At 39.4% G+C, this 21,338-nt stretch overlaps 1 protein-coding gene across 4 annotated transcripts in view; it reads right to left on the minus strand.

Annotated features, from left to right (window-relative positions):
- Positions 1–2,822: 2,822 nt before the first annotated feature.
- The window catches only part of LOC117531767 (KH homology domain-containing protein 4-like), a 57,732-nt gene continuing 39,216 nt past the window's right edge, over positions 2,823–21,338 (minus strand). The window contains exons 7-14 of one of the 4 annotated variants that reach the window (XM_034194930.1): positions 19,293–19,501; positions 18,961–19,021; positions 18,639–18,696; positions 18,176–18,411; positions 12,013–12,114; positions 6,751–6,836; positions 6,555–6,673; positions 2,823–6,134 (exon numbers count right to left, since the gene is read on the minus strand). In XM_034194930.1, the coding sequence (XP_034050821.1) occupies positions 6,004–6,134; positions 6,555–6,673; positions 6,751–6,836; positions 12,013–12,114; positions 18,176–18,411; positions 18,639–18,696; positions 18,961–19,021; positions 19,293–19,501 (1,002 nt within the window). In that variant the 3' untranslated portion in view covers positions 2,823–6,003. Of the gene's footprint in view, positions 6,144–6,554; positions 6,674–6,750; positions 6,837–12,012; positions 12,118–18,175; positions 18,412–18,638; positions 18,697–18,960; positions 19,022–19,292; positions 19,502–21,338 lie in introns of all 4 variants that reach the window. The other 3 variants (XM_034194912.1, XM_034194921.1, XM_034194903.1) reach the window with 3 other exon arrangements.

Raw genomic sequence — 21,338 nt, forward strand, 5'->3', positions numbered from 1 at the left:
GGGGAACCATTCGGTCGGCGACACCGGCAACATTAGACAACACCTTTTACTGGACTGTCTATGACTGGGAATAAAGTCACACACATTAAATTATTTCAGTAATTGAAATAAGTCACATGACTGTTGTCTTCAAGACTCACTAATTCTGCTGTGCACTTTCATTAAATTCACACAGATATGTGACCAACAGGATAATAACACGGTCGGTATATATATTTATATTCTCAATGTGATTAAAAGTCCAACATCAGGTGCGCTTTGAATGAGATGCTGAGGACTGTGCCTTGGCCACAGAAGAAAAGCCCAAACTGAATGTGTGCAATGTGAATGTAAAAAATAAAAAGGCACAAAGTGTGGAATAATAAGTCAATATTTAAGACATGATGTGGAAAGACGGCACAGCACAAACAGCACCACGTGTGACTGCTGTGTGCATGCCTGTCCAAGATCCCAGTCAGACATATGCACATGCGTATGGTGTGAGTGTGTCCAGTACCTCCACAGTGTGTGATGTGAAGCGTGACAGAAGGAGAGATGAGGTCAGTCTCCAGTTTTGTGTGTGTGTGTTTACTTTGTAAAGTCTTTGTAACTGTTCAAATGGCCTAAGCAGTGGGTCACCTCTCTGAGTCTGGTCTGCTTGAGGTTTCTTCCTCATCACCACCAGAGGGAGGTTTTCCTTACTACTGTTGCCTGTGTGCTGGGTTGAAAAGATCGACTCGCCAATTTTAAATAGATTATCATTTTAATTCCCACAGATCGATAAAGACATCCAAAGATAGATTTTTTTTTTCTTCCCAAAAATAATATGAATAAATATGCACTTCTTGCCAGCGTTATAACAGAATGTCTGAAAAAATTAAGCCGCAGTTGGGCTGTTTCCGAGAGTGCATATTAGCCATTTAAAGACGTTAATCATGACTACCGGGACTGTTGTTGCAGGCAAGAAAAGACAATTGTCCGCTGTTTAATTCACAGCCCCCCCCCCCCCCGCCAATTCCTCAAAATGTGCCATTTCCGTGGAACAGCGCACAAATAATCTCTGGTGTGGACTGTGGGAGCAGCATTCTCCTGCTGCAGGAGAACTTAGAACTTCCCACCGCTGCAGGATAACTTTTCTAATCGCTGCATTCTCCTGCTGCAGCGAGTGGTGCAGGCGTGAGTTTTGTGGGTGATTCTTAGACTATGGGCACTTATGTCCTTTGATCATATTGTATGAAAAACAGAAAAAAGGGGAAATTTCACAATTTTATAGTTATCTTTACAATGAAAGTGTGTTAAGAAATTTGTTCTCGTAGTCTATGATGACTTTTTCACCTTTTTTCAGCATCATTATATGCAAATATTGCCGTTTTGTGCTTGTCCCACACCCAGACTTTTGATCTTCAATGATAAAAATGAATGGTAAAGAAACGTTTTTTTCTAATGTTTTAAAATATCTCTGAATAAAATATCAGTAAAATCAAAACATAATTGGGGTATTCAATGTCATACAACTGTTGTGATTTTTTAAACAAAATGTAGTTGTCCCACACTATTGCCATAATTTCCACCACAACACTGTAATGTCCCTTTAAACAGTTTGTATGAAAGATTGTTTGGGTAGTTTCTATGGAGATAAACAGTGACATCAGAGCACATGTATATAGCGCCAAATCACAACAAACAGTTGCCCCAAGGCGCTTTATATTGTAAGGCAATGGTGTGGTGGAAATTACATTTACAAGGCCAATAGTGCCCGTAGTTAAAGAATCACCCTTGTACAGGAGACCGGAGCCGTTATCCCCTAGAAAATTTTTAACTGTCTGAAACACTCTTGCCTGCATTTTGAGGGCCAAATTTTGTGAAGTAGTATTAATATGTTACATAACTAGACAATCGTGTAACAGCTCAAAAAAAAAAAAAAACTTTTAATAACACTAACCCAAATTGATATCGAATCGAAATAATCCACTCTGAATCTTAAGAATCTGAATCAACTTGATTCTTAAAATTTGAATCGATACCCAGCTCTAGTGTACAGTTTCTGGTGGTGTCTTTGTTTTTGCATGTGTGGGTCAGTTCAGTACAGTGAACTGTTCACAATGGATTCTGACATTATCCACATTAAGAAGCATAATGTGAATGTGACAATAAATAAAATGAAATAAAAAAAAAAAAAGGTCTGATCTGAAGAGTAGATCGGAACTGAACATTAAGGCCTGCAGTGTGAACTATTATACCCCTATTCCACAGGACACCGTTCTATTAGGATTCTCCACAATCCAGAAAAACTGCAAAAACGGGGTGAAAGTGCTTACTCCGGCATGCCTCCTATCAGACTGGCTTATAAAGTGCAGACCTGGCAACCTGTTCAAAAACAAAAGTAAAGCTGCTTTTTCTTCAAATTGTGACCCCCATGGAGCACAATCAAACAGTTTTCAAGCTGTACACACTAGGACTACAGCAAATATTTGCACAAAAACAAAAAAGTCTATCAGTTTGAACATTAAATATCTTGTGTTTCTGGTATATTCAACTGAATATAGATTGAAGAGGATTTGCAAATCAGTGTATTGTTTTTATTTACATTTCACACAACGTCCCAACTTCATTGGAATTGGGGTTGTGCTACATATACCGAGTTTGTTTGGGATTGACAAAAGATGGATCAAGGAGTTACTGTGATGCTTCAAAACGCGCCCTGATTTGCTAATCGATGACGAACCGGGAAGAAACATTGCTCTATGGAATAGCGCCATTACAGCCCAACTGCAGTTGCTTCAATGATAATCATAAGTGACCTTTCTTACCTTTACATGGAGGATTCGAACACAAACACTTTTTAATTTTAGTTTTTATTACAGTATTCCATGGGAACAGGCAGACACCATTTTCCAAAATAAGAAAAGGTTTCACTGAATTTTACAATATGTATCAATACCAGCAGTAAGTGCAGCAGAGCCATTAATGGGAGACAAAAGAAAGGACTTTTTGATGAATAATTTGAAAGGAAAATTATTTCAAGGTAAGAAAATCACATTTGTAGATTTTTACAATTATAAATGCAGTTTTTTAAGAGATCCACCCAAAATCCTGTTAAAGCCCTGCTTTGAATTATTAACAACCTTGATGTTAAAGTACAAAATCTCAAGTATGTTCAGAAATGCGGACAATGACTTTATTGAAAAGATGTGAAATTTCAGCTACAGTTTGACAGGAGGGAGAGTTTTCTTATATATTAATGTGCTTTTCAGTGGCACTCCACCATGAACCTATAAGGTCCAGCAGGCAAAAAAAGTTCTATTATGGCCAGTTTCTCCAATCACAGCTACAGAATGGGCATCTTTGTGACTTCCCTCACTTGTTTCCTTCTAGCACGGTCACTCCAGATAGATTTACCAAGCTGCTCGTGTTTCTGAATGATTGATATAAAAGACGTTTATGACATATTAAGTGACTTGGAAATGTTCCGGTATCCATCCACTGACATCTCAAGAACACTGGCCAATAAACATCAGCTAACCAACATTTGTATTTTGTTATTCCTGTATATGAAAGCATTTTGTTGTTCAATAACTTTACAGATTTCATTAAATATCTGCATTTATTTCTGAACATATTTTCAATTCTGTACTTAAAATTCAAGTGTGTGGATAATTCTGAGCTGGACGTTTTGTACCAAACATAAACTGCTTTATAGTGTTTTTAAATTGGGTTTGACAACAGCACTAAATGAAAATACACCCTAAAATAGCTTTATCTAGATTGGGGTGGGGTGGGGGATGGTATTAAAATTGTTCCACATTGGGGATAGACTGGCTGAAGATGGTTTAAAGCAGCTTTAAACCTGTTTGCTCATTGTTTAAATTTCTGGGGAGTATAAAAATCCCAGAGTTAGTTTTTTTTTAGATTGTAAACTAGAGTGTTTGTTGGGATTTAGACATACTTGGGAAGAGCTACTCGAGTCATGATGTTGCTGGATAGAGAGGCGTTTCTCGATACCAACATCTTTGTAGGAGAAGAAAGATCCACATCTTTAGGGTCCTGTCTTTCAGTGTGGTTATGAAAGCTGGACTGTAACCAGTTATCTAAGGCAATGACAAGGTGTCTTTGGTATTAGGTCTGTACGGAGGATCCTTGGGTGTAGCTGAAATGACTCAGTTTCAAGCAGTTACTTAAGGAAATTCAGATGAGCATCACTTGTATAACGAAGGAACTCCAGCTACGACATTTTGGCCACATGGCACATTTCTCTGCTCATGATCAAGCATGCAGATGCTTGAAGGTTGAGGACTCCAGTGGTTGGAAAATGGCAAGGGGATGCCCACATTTCACCTGGCTGTGTACCTTTGAGAGGTAAGGATGGAATGATTGTCTCCCTGGGTAGTTGCCATCAAGGACCTGGTATGATTCAGAATTAGTTTAGGAGCATATGCTAGTGTTCTGCATTGTCATATCACCATCAACTCAGTCAATGGATCTGGGTACCAACCAGGAATCACCAAGACAGACCTGTAGTCCTAAATCAGACACCTGAATACTGGCTCAAGGTCAGCAATCTCACTGCAACTGAAGTGTTTCAGCTGTCATTCCCTCATGATGCATGCAGCAGGCTTTACGTGAGTCTTAAGTAACCACTCACATGACCTTAAATCATATTCACAGTACTCAGTGATTCTCCAGAAAGCCCCAATGCCAAAGACATCAAGTTATCCTCTTAGGTTACTGGTAAGGCTGGCCTTAATGTAGACACGGGCCGATAACTGGTTTCACGGTATACCGAAAAGTATGACAAGGCCACTGTATCAAAACCACAAAAATTTTCTGTTATACCGTCCCTATGGTATGAGCGGGTTATGATAATTCTTGACAGGCAGAGCGGAAGTGGCTGCTGCCGCCCTCCCCCCTGGCGCACACCTCTGTCTCTGTTTACAAACAGGCAGCTAACATTAGCTAGCTCTGCATCATGGCTGAAAGAGGCGAAGCCTGCGCTGAACTTTTCCCTCTGTCTAAAAGGACCAAGTCGGCTTTCTCGTTTTATTTTCTGTGAAGAGCCCTTCAAGCCAAAAACGGTGGCAACAAAGCACCGTAGCTATGGCCTGTGTCAGACAGGGAATGATTCAAGATACCTGCAAAGGATTACGTGAAAGGAGTAAACTTTATCCCATCTTTGATACCACTGAGAAGTACAAATGGTGGACTCGAGTCATGCTTGTGGTCGACCAAATTTCTCACACAAACATGTCAAAAAGGACAAATACATCTTTTCAAAGCACTTTGTTGGTGAAGCCGGACCAATATTGAGCATCCAGAGTTCCGGACCTTATTCCAGCCACGTTTCTCCCTCAGCAAGTAAGTCATGTTTCACACGGGGCAGATGCTACATGTGTAAAAGAGAGACTATTATTTTGGTATTTTCTCTAAATTTAACAGTGGTATAGAGCTCGTAGTGGTAGACATCACGTCAATTTGTGTGCCTGCATCACACGTGTTTCATATGCAAATAGTCATAATGTTGTTAAAGCACATTTTAACGCTATACATAATACCGTGAAACCACTGTATTTTTGCCCACGGGTATCATACCGTCCAAATCTCATACCGGCCCATGTCTACCATAATGGTAATCTGAAATCATGGTGGGCATTTTTTAAAAACTGTTTCTGAAATGTTAGACAAACCTATTAAATGTAAAAACTACTCTACTACTGCCAGCCAATCAAAATACTAGCTATACAGGTGCTGAGTACGCAACAGTCCAAATAAATTAAACCGAAGAGCAGGCGTTGGGGAAAATGCATCTACAAAACTCAAACATTTATGACTTTACTTTGAAAAAAGTCAGCAATGATACAGAAATGGTTTGTAGTAAACAGGAGAAAACATGGAAAACACTGTTGTGGTCTGTGAACTGTAAAATAATACAGGGGTGGATTTTCCTTTTAATACTTTTGAGAACTTTTTAAGACAGCTACACTTTGGGCTGTGGATCTCCTAAACAACAGGAAGGGAACAGAGTTGGCGTTATGAGTTATCCGTCTTACTGCTGTGTGTCGTTTCCTCCTCTTCATCGGAGGAATCTCCTCCATAGGGCACCAGCCCAGATGCATCTTCATCCAATTTTGACTGCTTCTTGCACACCTCTGCTTGACAACCTGTAACAGCTTCATAAAAATGGAGACACAAAAGTAGAAAAAAGGTGGGAAAGGTAAGAAAGAGGGGAAGCCAAATGAGGAGACAAAATTAAGACAAAAAAGGATTGAGGAGCCCCGTGTTAGCGGTGGGTTTGAGTTCGTTTGATCCACAGCCAAAGGAGATGATATCAAATGGCAGCAGAGCACACATCCATAAACAGGCAGGTCCAGGAACATGTTGAGAGAGAAAACAAGGGAAAGACAAAAACATATACAAGAAGATTGTGTTAGTGGTTTCTGCCAGTGGAGGAATTCACACAGGTCTCCAATGCTTTCCCATTCCTGTATTGGGAGAGGGATGCCATTTCTCACATAAAACACACCCAGAGAACACTTATCTGATTACACAGATAGCAGGAATGATGAGACCGGCCTACATACCCATTGGTGCGGTGCTGCTGGGCAAACTGACTTCATCTTCTGTCACTGTGTCTCTTGGCCTTTTGCGTGTAATAGCTGCAGGAGTCACCAACGGAGGTGGAGGCGGAGGCATCAGAACCCTGGAAAAAGAGGCAAATGTTAAAAACAATATGCGAGACCCATGAGAGAACAACTAAAGTGAGATCGACTGACAGACCTTTCTTCTGCATTGTCGTCTGCAACGCTGGAGGCCAAGCATGTGGACTCATCATGAGGAGGACTGTCTGGAAGGCTGGCTGTGGGCTAAACAAGAAAGTTCATTACTCACTTCAGCCAACACAAGGACGATGTTCAATAAATGTGGTCCTGGAAACACTCCTTGATGTCACCTGCAGGTTTTCTGAATATCGGTTTTGAAGTGCAAATAGGGCTGCTCTGGTGGTTGCCATATTGGCAATGCTTTAACTCAGTGGTGTCCAAAGACATTCCAGAAAGGGCCACGAGGGTGGAAGCTTTCTTTGCAGTCACTAACTCCAACAGGTGATTTCACCGATGAACTCATCCCATTTGCTCAAAGTGATGTTAATCACCTGCTGGAGAAAGAGAACCTGCACCCTTGTGGCCCTTTTTGGAATGCCTTTGGACACCACGGCTTTAACTGCTTTACTCCCAGTCAAACCATAAAAGGTAAAGAGGTAAAGAGGGGGCAAGATTGGCATCATGAATGTTGCTCAAATATGCGTGTCCTCAACTCAAGTCCACCCCCGCTAACAGGCGTACTCTGGTTTGGATGTTTCATTTACAGGTATTTTTGTGAACTGGGTAGTGGATTTCATATGAACAGCATATTGCCTGATCATCAGTGGACCTTATGTCACCAAGCTACCTGTTAATTACTGCTAACCTGGTGATAGCACATAAATACCATATTCGTGCATCAGCCCACCCCCTTTTTTGAAGTATGTTGGTTAAACATCCACCGTAAACTAAATTATTTTGTTAAACAATCCACCCTAAAATAAATTAATTTCATGACCTAAACACATCGTAAAAAGCAAAAAATGAGTTTTCCATTATGCTTTTCTCACCTCTTCCACATCTTACGTGTGACAACGACATCAGTGTAGTTGCTGCAGGACAAACGTCAATTTGAAAGTTTGCAATCAGAGAGTTGTGGCACACACTGTTGACAGACTGAGTAAACTAGACTTAATTTATAATTTGCGCAGTAGCAAAACTCGTCTAACATGTCAGATTTCGGGCAACCATTGGGAAAGTTCTCTGTCTGATGGCCACTCAAAGATTCAAGCCTGTACAAAACTTTCCAAAGGACTCACCAGACATCAGCTGACATGAAACACATTTAATCAATGAGAAAAAGGATTTGTACAGGACAAAAACAGACACAAACGGGTGAGTTATTTGTGACAGTTTTTTGTTTGTTTTATTTGTGATGAAATCAGACTTTTTATTGAAATGAGCATTCTGACGAATGTAATATTGGCAGTGCTCGTGCATTAGCCCAACTCCCCTTTAAAGGCAGAAATTTGTGCGGAATACCCTGGGCACTCCGACACGCAAGTACAGCAATACTAAAATGTCATTCAATGCGAATGCTTGAGCACAGACTTCTTGAATGCTCCTGAAATACAATTATCTGCACAGCAAGCCATATTATCTCAGATATGCCAAATGCCAGGAAAGGACAAACAAATCCCAGCCTAACCGGAAAATCACTAAGGGCCCTTGGGCAAGGTCCTTAATCCCATAGTTGCTCCCAGTGTGTAGTCAGTACCTTGTATGGCAGCACCCTCACATCGGGGTGAATGTGAGCCATTATTTGTAAAGCGCTTTGAGTGTCTGATGCAGATGGAAAAGCGTTATATAAATGCAGTCCATTCATTTAACAAACAGTCAACCTTTCCAGAGCAGCAAGCAGTCTCAGCTAGCAGGGTCAAATCCAGCAAATTATGGTCACTCAAAGTAACCACACGCCCTAATTATTCACAAGTTTATAGTTTAAAATATCTTAAACTGATGAGTTATTTAAAAATGGTAATAATAAAAAAAATTGCCCCCATACATTTGTCAAGATGAGATAAAATTAGAAAGACAAGATAATTATTATATATATTTTTTGTACCAGGCTGTAAACACGTTTGTGCTGTGAACCTGGAGAATTTAACGTGGGCTTCTACTGGGAGCGAATTGCTTCTGGAGCCAGCCTCAAGCAGCCAATCAATGTATGACTGCTGGGGTAGGCCCCAATTTTATTGTGATTTGGTTCCTGAAACTGAACTGAAAGGCATGAATATAAGAAAGTAGTGGGGAAAAAAATAGACGATTTAAGTCAGCATTAAAAGATACTGATCCAGTGTTGGCCTGGTTCATCTCTAACTAGTGTGCCTTAATTGAGAGAGTGGCATCAACTCAGAACATGGCACCAACTGCACTGAACTACTGAATGAACCTTTAATGTTTTCAACATTTTTTTTAATCATTTAACCACATACAACACCACATCCAGGTACAGGTGCTACCAAAATAAATATAAAAATAGTTAAGCTATCAAATTTACAATTTATGATGATTTATTTAATTTAAAGCCTGATTTATGCAACTGCAGCTCTGTAACTCCATGTCATGCTATGACGTGCATGACAGTTTGAAAGTGCTCTGTTGCTGGATTATGCTTTATTCTGGACTAATTTGACCCTCAACAAGCTTTTCTTTCTACAATCATCACCTCCAAATCAAAGGTAAGCTGTACATCTTTCTCTTTTATGGACTTCATGCTGTAAATGTGCAGACTTTTCTGATCCATTTTAATCAGCATCTGCACCGCAAACAGTATTATAATATGATGGCAGACGAAAGAGTAAAAGCAGAAAAGTGTCAAATCACAGCCTTTTGTGTCTGATTTAACAGGTGCATGTCAGGATTCAGGTCCCAGTCTGAGCAGAATGTGAAAAAAAATAAATGGTTGGACTTTTAAATCACAGAAATGACTCCGGTTCCACTTTACTAAAAACAGCGAGTGGCAGAGCTGAACTTCAATTTGTATCTCTGTTACTGTGCATGTCCAGACTGCTCAGGGTTTTTGATGGAAATACATTGTGATCAGACCGGACATTTTATTTGATGTGAGCAAAAATCCATTGTACAAAATACGTTATATACGGTGTTTATTACATGGAAAACAATACAAAAACTTTGGGACCTTTTTTGTCCGGTGACTGAATATCCGGTTTATACGATGACGGTTTAGGCGATTTTTACTATACATGGGACTGATCAAAAAATTTACCTCTCAAAGCTTTGATGATGATGTCAGCTTCCATCCTACAAGGCTGACTTTATTTTCCCAAATTTTCCTTGTTTTTGGATGTGAAGGGAATCTGTACATCTTGAAGCCCTTGCTCTGCTTATTTGTGCCTCCAAATGCACAGCAACCCGGCATTTTCAGTGAATAAATAAAATAGCTGGATTTACATGCAGACAGATTAACATCCAACGTTATTTTGAGTCCAAGATGGCACCAGGAGTTATATGACCGTTTTGTTTTGTTTTTTGACTCGTCATGCTACCACTCTCAATTAAGGCACTCTCTCTCCAACCAGTCATCTACAAAATGAGAGCGTGAATATGGTCACAGCCACTAGTGAAGCAAGTATGCACAAGAATCTAAGACTGACTACAGGGGTTTTCCTGCTATTACTAGGCATGACAGGAGCCTCAGCTAAAATTATGTCCATTTTGTGACATAAATTAAGGGGTGGGTGGAATAAAACCAGGTTGGTGAATTGTTCTCAGTGCCACCATCGCTTCAGCAGCTTTGTTCTCTACTTTGTCAGTGCAGCCTGTGAGCGAAGAGTGTGAAGCTACTGCCAGTATTCTTTTCATGAACATCTTTTGCAATAAATGCAAATTAACATGAAGAATGCAGGAATGCTTTCAGGTGATAGGAATATTGGGTCTCTGCAAGACTTAGCTAATGTTAATGAGTTAATTTAACTGTTAAAATTATCTTTCAAATGTTTTATACACACACACACACACACACACACACACACACACACACACACACACACACACACACACACACACACACACACACACACACACACACACACAATGAAAATGTGAATGTGAAAACCACATTCTGTGCCTTTTCTCAGCCACAAGTGTCCCCCTAAAACAGTTTTACACACAATCAATATATGTTGTCAGAAGGTAATTTAAAACAGAGTCACATGATGTACTCACACATCATGATGAGAGTGGCTCAACTTAATGACTTAGTTAAACGGTATGAGTCCTTTCATCTGATCCTACTCACCATAAAAACAGAAGTTCCACATTCAACTGAATGGGAAAGAGAGTCCAGACTTTTGGCTCGTAGTGCACATGCCATAATCAACAATTAAGAGAAAACTTTATAAGGGACACTACAAGAATCAAATGATATGCAAGCCTTAAAAACTGAAATGTCAGATTAAGAAAGAAAAAAATTATTCAAAAGCCCTCATAATTGTGGAAAAAACATTCAATGGACAGATGAGGTCTTTGCAGCCCTGGTCCTTCATGTTTTACTGTAAGGCTGTGAGTCTTGGATGTGAGCCTATGATCTCTGGAAATGGGTGGAGAAGGCCAATAGGACATTTCATCTGGCTGTGTCAGATGGATTGTTACTTTCAAGAGGTGGGGATGGACAGGTTGTTTGCCTTGGTGGTTGCCATCCATGACCCCAGACAGTGCTGCAGTGTGATACGGCACCAGTGCATGCTCTAAAACTTTACTTAATGCATGAGGCAAAGTTGAAATTATACAGAAATATAGAGAAAGAAAGGAACACTTCAAATGATCCAAAGAATACCACCTCATCTGGAAAACAGAAGCGGCGGTGATTTATATTTCGAAAGGGACATATGGGCCCCTCTGTGACTGAAGTAATGGGCCATTTTCGCTATATGATGGGCCCTACATAGACACCTGTGGGCCTTTGTGAGGCATAAGAAAATAAAAATTCATCTGCACCTTTCATTCCATTTAGATTTAAATGCATTAACCTCCAGACTACCGGGACAGACATATATATATATATATATATATATATATATATATATATATATATATATATATATATATATATATATATATATATATATATATATATATGTGTGTCCCAGTAGTCAGGAGGATATGGTTGAACGTCTTAACCCAAATCTTGATTTCAGAATCCACTGTGTTGGCACTCAGTCAAAAATGAAACATTTTATGAATGTTTAATAATTGGGGTTCTGTGAAATTCTGGCATTACATGATGACTCACAATAGGTGTGGATTCACAACTGAAGCTAGAAACATCCATTTTGTGACATCAGGGATCAACTTTTCAAGTGAACACTAAATTTTACATTGCAGTTATGTGAAAAATGACAACCATTAACAGTATGGTTTTGTGTAATGATGAGCTAACCTGTTCCTTTTCTGCCTCCTCCTGCAAACGTTTAGGACTTCCTGGCTCAGGGTGGATGCTTAATCTTGCTTCAGGCTCCACTGTCTCGCTGCTTCCAGGATCCTTCTGAACAAAACCAAACACACGAATACTGTAGCAGAATATTTAAGAGTTAAAACCTAATCACTGGCATTCATAGATTTCATAACATCTTATGAAACAAAAATAAACTGGAATGAGACTACAGAAGGTGAAGTCAAGCATCAGCGAATCAAGGTGACTGCCATATTTTATGGACAGTAAGTCGCGTTTTATTTTATTAACTAGCCTGGGCGGTCCTGCAACTTATATGAGAAAAAAAAAAAAAAATACTGCATACTCATTATGAAGATGGATGACAACCGGCATAAAACAACAAGAAGCTCTGATAGAGAAAGACAATCTTTGTTTCGAGAAAACACAAACATAATAATAATGACGCAATCAAACTGAAAGACCAACCTTTGGAATAAAAAGGGAATACAAGCTTTGTGCCTTGTACAACAATAATTAACTTGTTAGCTTCTGTTCACTAACACAGTGCTTGAGATAAAAATAATGTGGAGACCCTTTAAAGGTTTAATTATATTGCAAGTACATCTCACCTATTTTAGTATGTTCAGTGGCGAAAAGAAGCAGTTTACTCCAGTTTTGTGCCTCATCCAATAATACTAGTGTGCCTTAACAGAGTTGGCAACATGACGAGTCGGAAATCAAAAAACGGTCATGTGACTCATGGTGCTATCTTGGTTGCAAAACAGCATTTGCTGTTAATCTGTCTGCATGTAAATTATTTATTTATTTGCTGAAAATGCTGGGTTGTTGTGCATTTAGATGTACAAATAGTCACAGCAAGGGCTTCAAGATGTACAGATTCCCCTCAGATCCGAACAGAAGAAAAATGTGGGAAAATAAAGTTAGCTGTGTGGGATTGAAGCCGGCTTCATCGTCAAAGCTTTGCGAGGTAGGTAAAATTATTGTTCAGTCCCATGTACAGTAAAACTCACCTAAACCGTCATCATATAAACCAGATAGTCGCAGTCACCGGCCAAAAAAGTCCGAAAGTTTTTGTATTGTTTTCCATGTAATAAACACCGTATATAACAGATTTTGTTTAACGGATTTTTAACACATAATTGGACAGATGCAACTTATAGTCTGGAAAAGATGGAAGTGTGTCAAGCCGAACATGTCAAACAGAATGACAAAGTTAATTACATTCCAAGGTTTAACATAATTAATTCTGGCATTGTTTTCCACCGTGTGGTCTAGTCTGTAAAAATTTGTTCAAAAACAGAAATTTTAGTTAAGATCAAATAAGTGATAAATGTGAGTGAAGATGATTACGTTATCTGTGGACATACTCATAACAGTCCAGCGGTTAAGGGACATATTTTGGCGAAATCGTTCACACTGTGATAAAAGTGCTAGATTTGGTACAGAAGTAGCTTAGGGTATTAGTAGAGAAGCTTGAATCTTCGACTGGACTGGGTTGCTTGACACAAGGACGTTTCGCTTCAAATCGCAGAAGCTTCCTCAGCTAAAATTCTTGCTCTGGTAGTCTGACTTCTGTCTTGACTCTTGTAGAAAAGAAAATACAGAAGCCAACAAAAGCTGGAGTTTTTTTTAAACCTAACCAGACCCCTCCTACCGAGAGGCCGACTGCTATAGGCTAGTGACTAAACAATAGCTCTAATTAGCACCTATTGTGCTCTAGTTAGCACCCTCCTAATGACAGGGCAGCTGTCCCTCCTAATGATGGGACGGAAGTCTCTCCTAATGGCTCCCTTGACGACTCTCCTGATGACGTGAATGACTCATTACCATGAACAAAAGACTGAAACTGCTTTGACCTGAGTACCCCATTGTAAACAGGGGACAAAGCGTGTCTCAGACCCCCTCCCCGGTTAAGGCTGGGTTTCAACTGTTTCACAAAGAATGCTTCCTTGACATCTTTCTCAAACCATTTCTTCTCTCTGGCTAAGATTTTAAGGGTATTAGGTTTCATATAAAATCAAGACCCTAGCTGGATCTTGCTTGTGAGGGCAATTACATGGATTTTAATACATACTGCTAATTTTTGCCAAAATATCATAATATTATAACGCATTTCTCATATATAGTTACTTCTAGCATGCTCATACACATGACTGTGGTGCCCAAAAGCCGTTTTAAAGGCCAGGGAGGTAAAATATTATATCACCAGTGTCTACACTTGATCTCTTGTCATATCAAATATGCACCACTTGCATGTACAGGAGCTTTGGGTTGCATTTGGAGTTGGAAAACACCAACGGTCTATACCAGCTCACACAATTGCTGGCATTCTTGGGCATGAAACATGTCTAGCATTGCCATTTTTCCATGCAGTCACTGGGTGTGACACTGTCTCATCTTTTGCTGGGAGAGGGAAGAAATCTGTTTTTGAGACCTGGAAAGTCTTTCCTGCTGTCACTCCTGTCATCTCTGGTCTGTCAGCATGTCCTGAGTCAATACAAGGTGATGATCTATCTTTGCTGGAAAGATTTATAGTCCTTCTGTACAAGAGGACCAGCCCTGATACCAGTATAAACAAGGCCCAACAAACATTATTTGCACATGATACCCGGACCATTGAGAACATACCACTAACTCAAGATGCTCTTCAGGAACACCTGAAGAGAGCTGCATATGCAAGGTGGGCATATCTGGGGACATTGACTACAATCACTACAGCAGCTACCTAGCCCACAAGACTGGGGATGGCAACTCACTGATGGAAGATGGACTCCAAAGTGGACCACATTACAAGAAGCTTCAAAAGCTTGCCAGGAGCTGATTAAATTTGGATGCAAGAAAGCATGCAGGGGCCTCTGTAAATGCTATAGAACAAGTTTACCATGCACTGCTCTTTGCTTCTGTAGTGGTAGCTGCCATCAGGACTAAATTATTATAATATCACCATTGCTGTTTGACAGCTGACCCTCCACAACTGAGTTGGTATCATCCTCTGATGTTTTTCAATGGAAGAGTTAAAAATGTTTGAAAAAGCAGTTCAATGCTTGAATGACCAGAGTGGTCACTTGGATATGTGCCCCTTGTATTATTTCTTGACAAGCCCATAAGCCTATTTTTGCTGAATTTAGCAGTTAGAATTGACTTAATAGTTCAGAAATCAGCATTAATAATTTATGTAATAAACACACATAATCTCGGTATTTATTTGATATGTCATTTGTCCAGAAATATTTATACATTTTCATTCAGAACAGGATTATATCACCCCTACCCCTTAATTATAGTGACACATGGCACTTTTTAGGTAGTTTTATAGTTGTTATAGATGGCTGTTATTATTACAGTAAAAAGAGGTAGAAAAATTATTAGGTACTTTCTGGGATTACACAAAATTATCTGGTCACAACATTAAGTTTTGAAATGCAATCCACTCGATCATAAAATTTGTTAGGGATCTTTTCCTATACTCCTCATCAAACCCAGCATACCGCTTATCCAAGGCTTAATGGAAAATTAGTTGGTATATTTTAGTATATTTGGATATTTTTGACACAAATAGCAAATTTGGACACTTCTTTTGATTATAACAGTCAGTTACAAGTTATTGTTGAAACCTGTCCACCTCCTGGAATTTTCACAATTTTGCTATTTTAGGCCTAAAATTGTTTTTCTCTGGTCTGACTAACCAAAGCAGATTTTGATGTGGATCCCTATCTTAAATTATTTATAATTCTCCATATCTTAAAGAACATCTCTGTCAATTTTGGTGCTTTTATCACATTTTGAACGATTTTTCCCTTATCCACTGGACTATAACTGGTCACTTTAACTACGAAGGCTCTGTACATTAAAGGAGGCTCTTGAGATTTTTTATTTTTTTTATTTGGACCCTATTTTTTTTTTTAGATGTTTCTGTGTTAAACCTTTCACTAAAACAGTTTAAGGATCACAATGGAAGTACATTTACCTCAGTAAATGCAAGCACACGAACAAGATCCTCATCAACAGTCAACTTATAATGACTCAGTGCAATTCAGTGGAAACAAGAAGCTGTTTACGCTGACATTTTTAGCATGCCTCAGAAGCTTACACTGTACAGCCATGAAGCACTGTAACTCAATACTGAACTGATTAAAACCCGTTTTTTTTATCCAGAGTGAAAATTGGAACACAAAGACATCTAAAAACGACACCCTACATTATACACCACTAAACACTGCATACACCCAGTAGTTACACACCGTGCACATGCCAGCAGCCGCTGGTATTTTTGGTGAATAGTATACAGTGATGTGAGTGGCCCATAGGGGCTGGGCGGAGGGGGTATTCAGGAATCGAAAATTTTGTTCATGATCTCGCAAGACCTGCAGAATCTCCCCCTGAAGATTTAGAAATACTACATGCAATTTGGTGCATTTACTGCAACTAATGGATAGACTTGAGAATCACTTTATGATTACTTGGAATGTCCTTTGTGGTTAACACCCTACTCACCCAGTCAATCTCACTGTGTCCTATACAATAATGTAACCTCAAACCTTGTTCCCATGAGATATGGGGTTTCACAAGGGTCCGTCTTAGGCCCCCCACTTTTTTGGGCAGAAACTCCGAAGCTATGGGATTACTATTCACTGTTACACCGATGATGCTTAGTTGTATAGGACAATAACTGCAATGCAATCTCATGCACATCAAGATGTTAGAGAATTGCCTTGCTTCAGTGAAAAGTTAGATGTCAAGTAATTTCATGCTTTTAAATTTGGACAAGACTGAAATGATGGCCCTTTGTCCAGCAAGACTAACCGCTTAACCTGGACTTTGTTATACATCAGTGAGGAACCTTGGGGTAATATTGATCCTATGTTGTCCTTTGATTTACACATTAAAGAAATCACTAGGACTGCTTTCTTCCACCTTTGTAACACAGCAAGGATTCATCCCATCTTGTCTGTGGCTGATGCAGAGACTCTGATTCATGCCTTTGTCTCTTCTATACTGGATTATTGCAATGTCCTCTTCTCTGGCTTACCACAGTCCAGCATTAGAGGTCTCTAATTACTTCAAAATAATGTTGCTAGAATTTTGACTAGAAGGTCTGATCACCAAGTCTGGCCTCTCTTCACTGGCTTCCTGTTGCTGTGAGGTCTGATTTTCAGGTTTTGTTACTACCTTATGAAATCTTTCACAAAATAGCGCCTCCCTACATAGCTGACCTAATTACACCCTACATAACAGCCCCTGCTCTGCATTCTCAGGACGCATGACTATTGTATTTTTCGGAGTATAAGCTGCATTTTTGTTCGTTTATATATATATATATATATATATATATATATATATATATATATATATAGTTTGGGAGGCCCTACGGCTTATACTCCGTTGCGACTCGTATACAGAATATTCACAAGTTTGTTATTAATAATAGTAATTATAATGACTATTTATACAGAACTTTCCCGAGCATCAAAGCACTAAACAAAATAAACTCCAATAATAAAAGAATAAATGCCAGTAATATAAAATACGCTACAACAGTGCACAAAAATGCCAAATTAAAGCGCTCATAACAGAGAAAAAGGTGCGACTTATAGTCCAGTGCGACGTATATATATGCTCCCCCCCAAAACCAGATCAGGTGAAGATAACGTATTCATGACTGCACAATTCCAACCTGCAAGTTTGGAAGACTGAGTCCAAACTGAAATCGTTTCAAATCCAATTTTCACACCTCTGGCATGGGAACATTTTGGAGTTGGGTTAGCATAAAACGAGAGTCACAAGCCTATTATCATTAACGAGACATTATGTCAACAACTAAACATTTTTTGGTGTGATTTTATTTTGTTTAACTTATTCAGGATATTCCAATAATTTTTTGCACATTTCAATTAAAATTTCACTGCTCTTTGAAAGGTTGTACTTACATCACAGTGGCATGAAATACACTCAAATCGACTCATTGAAATATATTATTTGTGGAAAATATATCAGCCAACAGAATGCATTATTGCAACAGTTTGGGTCATGGTGCATCATTACTCTGGTAATTTGCAATAAAAATTAGCAATTTTACCTGGTAAAAACTGAATGATTCATTTGTCAAATATCAATTAAATTCAGGCTACTGCTACTGACTGGTGATTACCTGGTTGAGATATGGATGCGGGTTCCTTGGACACACTGGATACTGAACCATTGCCTGAGAAGATGGAGGGTTTGTCGAAATGTTAGAATGACTTGGGGGACCATTTGCATTACTCCAATAACCACCGGCTCCTGGGTACGCTGAATAGCCACCAGCATACCCATTTGCTGGGTAGCTATACCAGGACGCCTGGCTAGAGTAATTGCTATTAGGTGGAAATCCATGTGCTGCATATGCTGAAATGAAAGTATAGAATGTCCAGTTAATATCGTATATGACATGATGAATAACACAGGGTGTTTTGACAACTGTGACCTATTGCTCCAACATAATGTTGATCCACTAAAGACATCAAGAGAGGATCAACTATCACAGGAGGAATGTAATCAGTCACCCAGTACTAGATATACAATCACACTGCTGGAATTTCCGTTTTGTTTACAAAACGCGTAAGAACACTCACGTTGGTTTGAGCTGGTGGGTGTGTATGTCGACACTGTTCGGGCATATGCATCTGTCACCTGAATCATGGGGGATAGGAAAGCTTTGTAAGGAGCAAGAAAACAACCCACAAGAGCAGTATTGATTGTTTTATTGCTCAGAGCCATCACGGGTTGGTGCAGAACATTCTAGCCGTTCCCTGAAAATAACAGGGCTCAGACTACCATGTTCACTTCAGGAGGCAGGCATCACTAACAATATACTTTAATCGTTTCACCTTTCTCTACCTCAGACATTCAGATCACTATAGAAATTTATTTGTGTAGTGAAAAACACAAACTTACAGTTTTTAGCAGACTCTCAGTCAGTTTCTTCGCCGTATCCAATCCAGCTTGATTTGGATGGCTGAAACATACCAGAAATTTATAAAGATCAACAAACTACAGAGCCAAAAAGCTATGAAACCTTGATTTAAGTTCATGCTTTGCTTTTTGCAACCACATGTGACCTTTGTGGAATCACTTCCTTACACAAAACACATTAAAAATGGTGATTCAACTACAAACCAACTTCTACACAATCAGGTCAACTTTAGCTGCTCAGTGTTAAGTATTAGTGGCACAAACGTTAATTTAGAACCATATGATTTTTGATAGAGTATTGCAATGACCATTACCTGATGTAGACATAAAGAGGTTCAAAGGACTCTCGTTTAGATGCTTGTTCAATGTAGCCAGAACCTTTTCCCCTGAGAAAGACCCGAGCCCCCGTCTCTGTCTGGATGTGATTCAGGTAAGAACCACCAGGACCCTCAACCTTTTCATTCACATTGAATGAGGGTAAGGCATGGTCCAGACCCACAAAAATCTTTGTGTGCACAAAATTCTGGTGGTACAGAACAAAAAAAGAAAAACACAAGAGAAATCTCTAAATAAGACCTTCAGGTGGACTTTCTCCATTGACCTCAAAAATAAATGTTACTAGGACAGTTTTGTAAGCAGAAGCAGTAATCCAAGGTTTTTCACTGTAAACCACAGATGTTCTCTCTGCTGTTTTATTTGGGAGGTGGGTATCAGTGAGAGCAACATGGTCTTCACTTGCTTCACTTTCTTAACCTCCATTAGCGAACTCATGTGTTGCCAAGCACAGTAAACCATAGGAGATGTACAACACAACTGAAAGTTTGTGTCGATTTAATATTGTGCAAAACTTTAATGTAGCACATGTTAATGTGGCAATGTTAAACAGGTTTCAAAAATTTTGATTTAATGTCCATTTGTAATACCAGGACACTGCCAGTGTCACTCCATAACAGAAAATTGTATCTCCATTTAAATAAACACAAAGAGAAAGGACAAGCATGGCGGCACAACAATTAGCTGTCCTTTCCCCAGCAATAAGATTTCAGCCCCTTTCACACCTGGCCTGTGTACAGTTGCATTGTGCTGCGCAGCTATTATGCAGGAATGTCTGCGTATGTTGCAAGCAGGGGGAGAAGCTTTGGCTCGCCTCCTCTTCTTCTGCAGTTTAGGCCCAGTGCTGCTTCTTCTGTGGTTTTGAAGCTTCACTGCCAACAAAGTTCAGCAGAGTCCAGCGGGATGAATTAAATCGAGCAATGCAGGTATGTACTGATAAAAAAAACCTAAAAGCATTTTTCGCCAAACTGGCATAGTAGGGTAGTGTACAATTGTGAAGGCTTGGAGTTCAGTAGTGTGGTCTACGCTAAAAGTCAGCGAAAAAATTAAACATGTTTAATTTAACCTGTCATTAAACATGTTTAATTTTTGCGTCTATTTCGCAGACCCCTTTGCGTCCCTCATCGTATTACCACGTAGTGCTGCATAAGCTCGGCGTAGGGCTGCCTAAGCTCGGCATTGTCTTACGTACAATTTGTACATGTTCAATAAAGTTACTAGTTCACTAAACACTTGTAGGCCCAGACATTTCCAGTTCTGCATGTCTCTGGAAGTGGGAGAAAGCTGGAGTACCCAGGGGGAACCCACAAGATCATGGGGAGAACATGCAAACTCCACAGAAAAAAAAAAGACCAGGCAGGGCGTGAACCCAGGACGTTCCTGCTGTAAGGAAACAATCACAAAGCCACTGTGCTGCCCTACATCACCACAGCGGAGCTCAAATGAAACAGTTATTTCAAGTACTTTAACAGAAATGCACCAATAACCATTTAGGAATCACAGCCATTTGTATTGCTTCCATTTTAAGAGCCACAGGTACCTGGACAAACTAATTTATTCTATTTTTTTTTTAAATACAAGTCTACGATTCTCCCTACCAATCCAAAACAGGGCTCCACACCCTGCTAGTAACTGTGGCTGGCTGCCGTGTTCTTTGTTTATTTACTGAGAAAAAGAAGAGGAAAAAAACCCCTGCATGTTTATTGAATGAAATCAGTGTACAATGGATTATACTTGTGTACAAGCATTTTTATTTACTTATTTATTTTTTCCTCCATGGTGAAGAGCTCCATTACAATTATGCCACTGATTAAGACATACTTCCGAACGGCTCGCACTTCATGCTCAGAACGCGCTCGCCTTGATTAATACCTGTTCTTTAGCAATCTGAGAGAAAAACATTTTAGAACCAATTTTCTTTAAGCTCAGTAAGGTATATCTTATATATTATATTCCAATTCTAAGGTGGAACTAAGCCAGTATACAAAGGTATATCTAAAAAAGAAGAGTAAAATCTGACTATATAT

The sequence above is a fragment of the Thalassophryne amazonica genome, chromosome 2 (assembly GCF_902500255.1).
Source record: "Thalassophryne amazonica chromosome 2, fThaAma1.1, whole genome shotgun sequence".
NCBI classification, from domain to species: Eukaryota; Metazoa; Chordata; class Actinopteri; order Batrachoidiformes; family Batrachoididae; genus Thalassophryne; species Thalassophryne amazonica.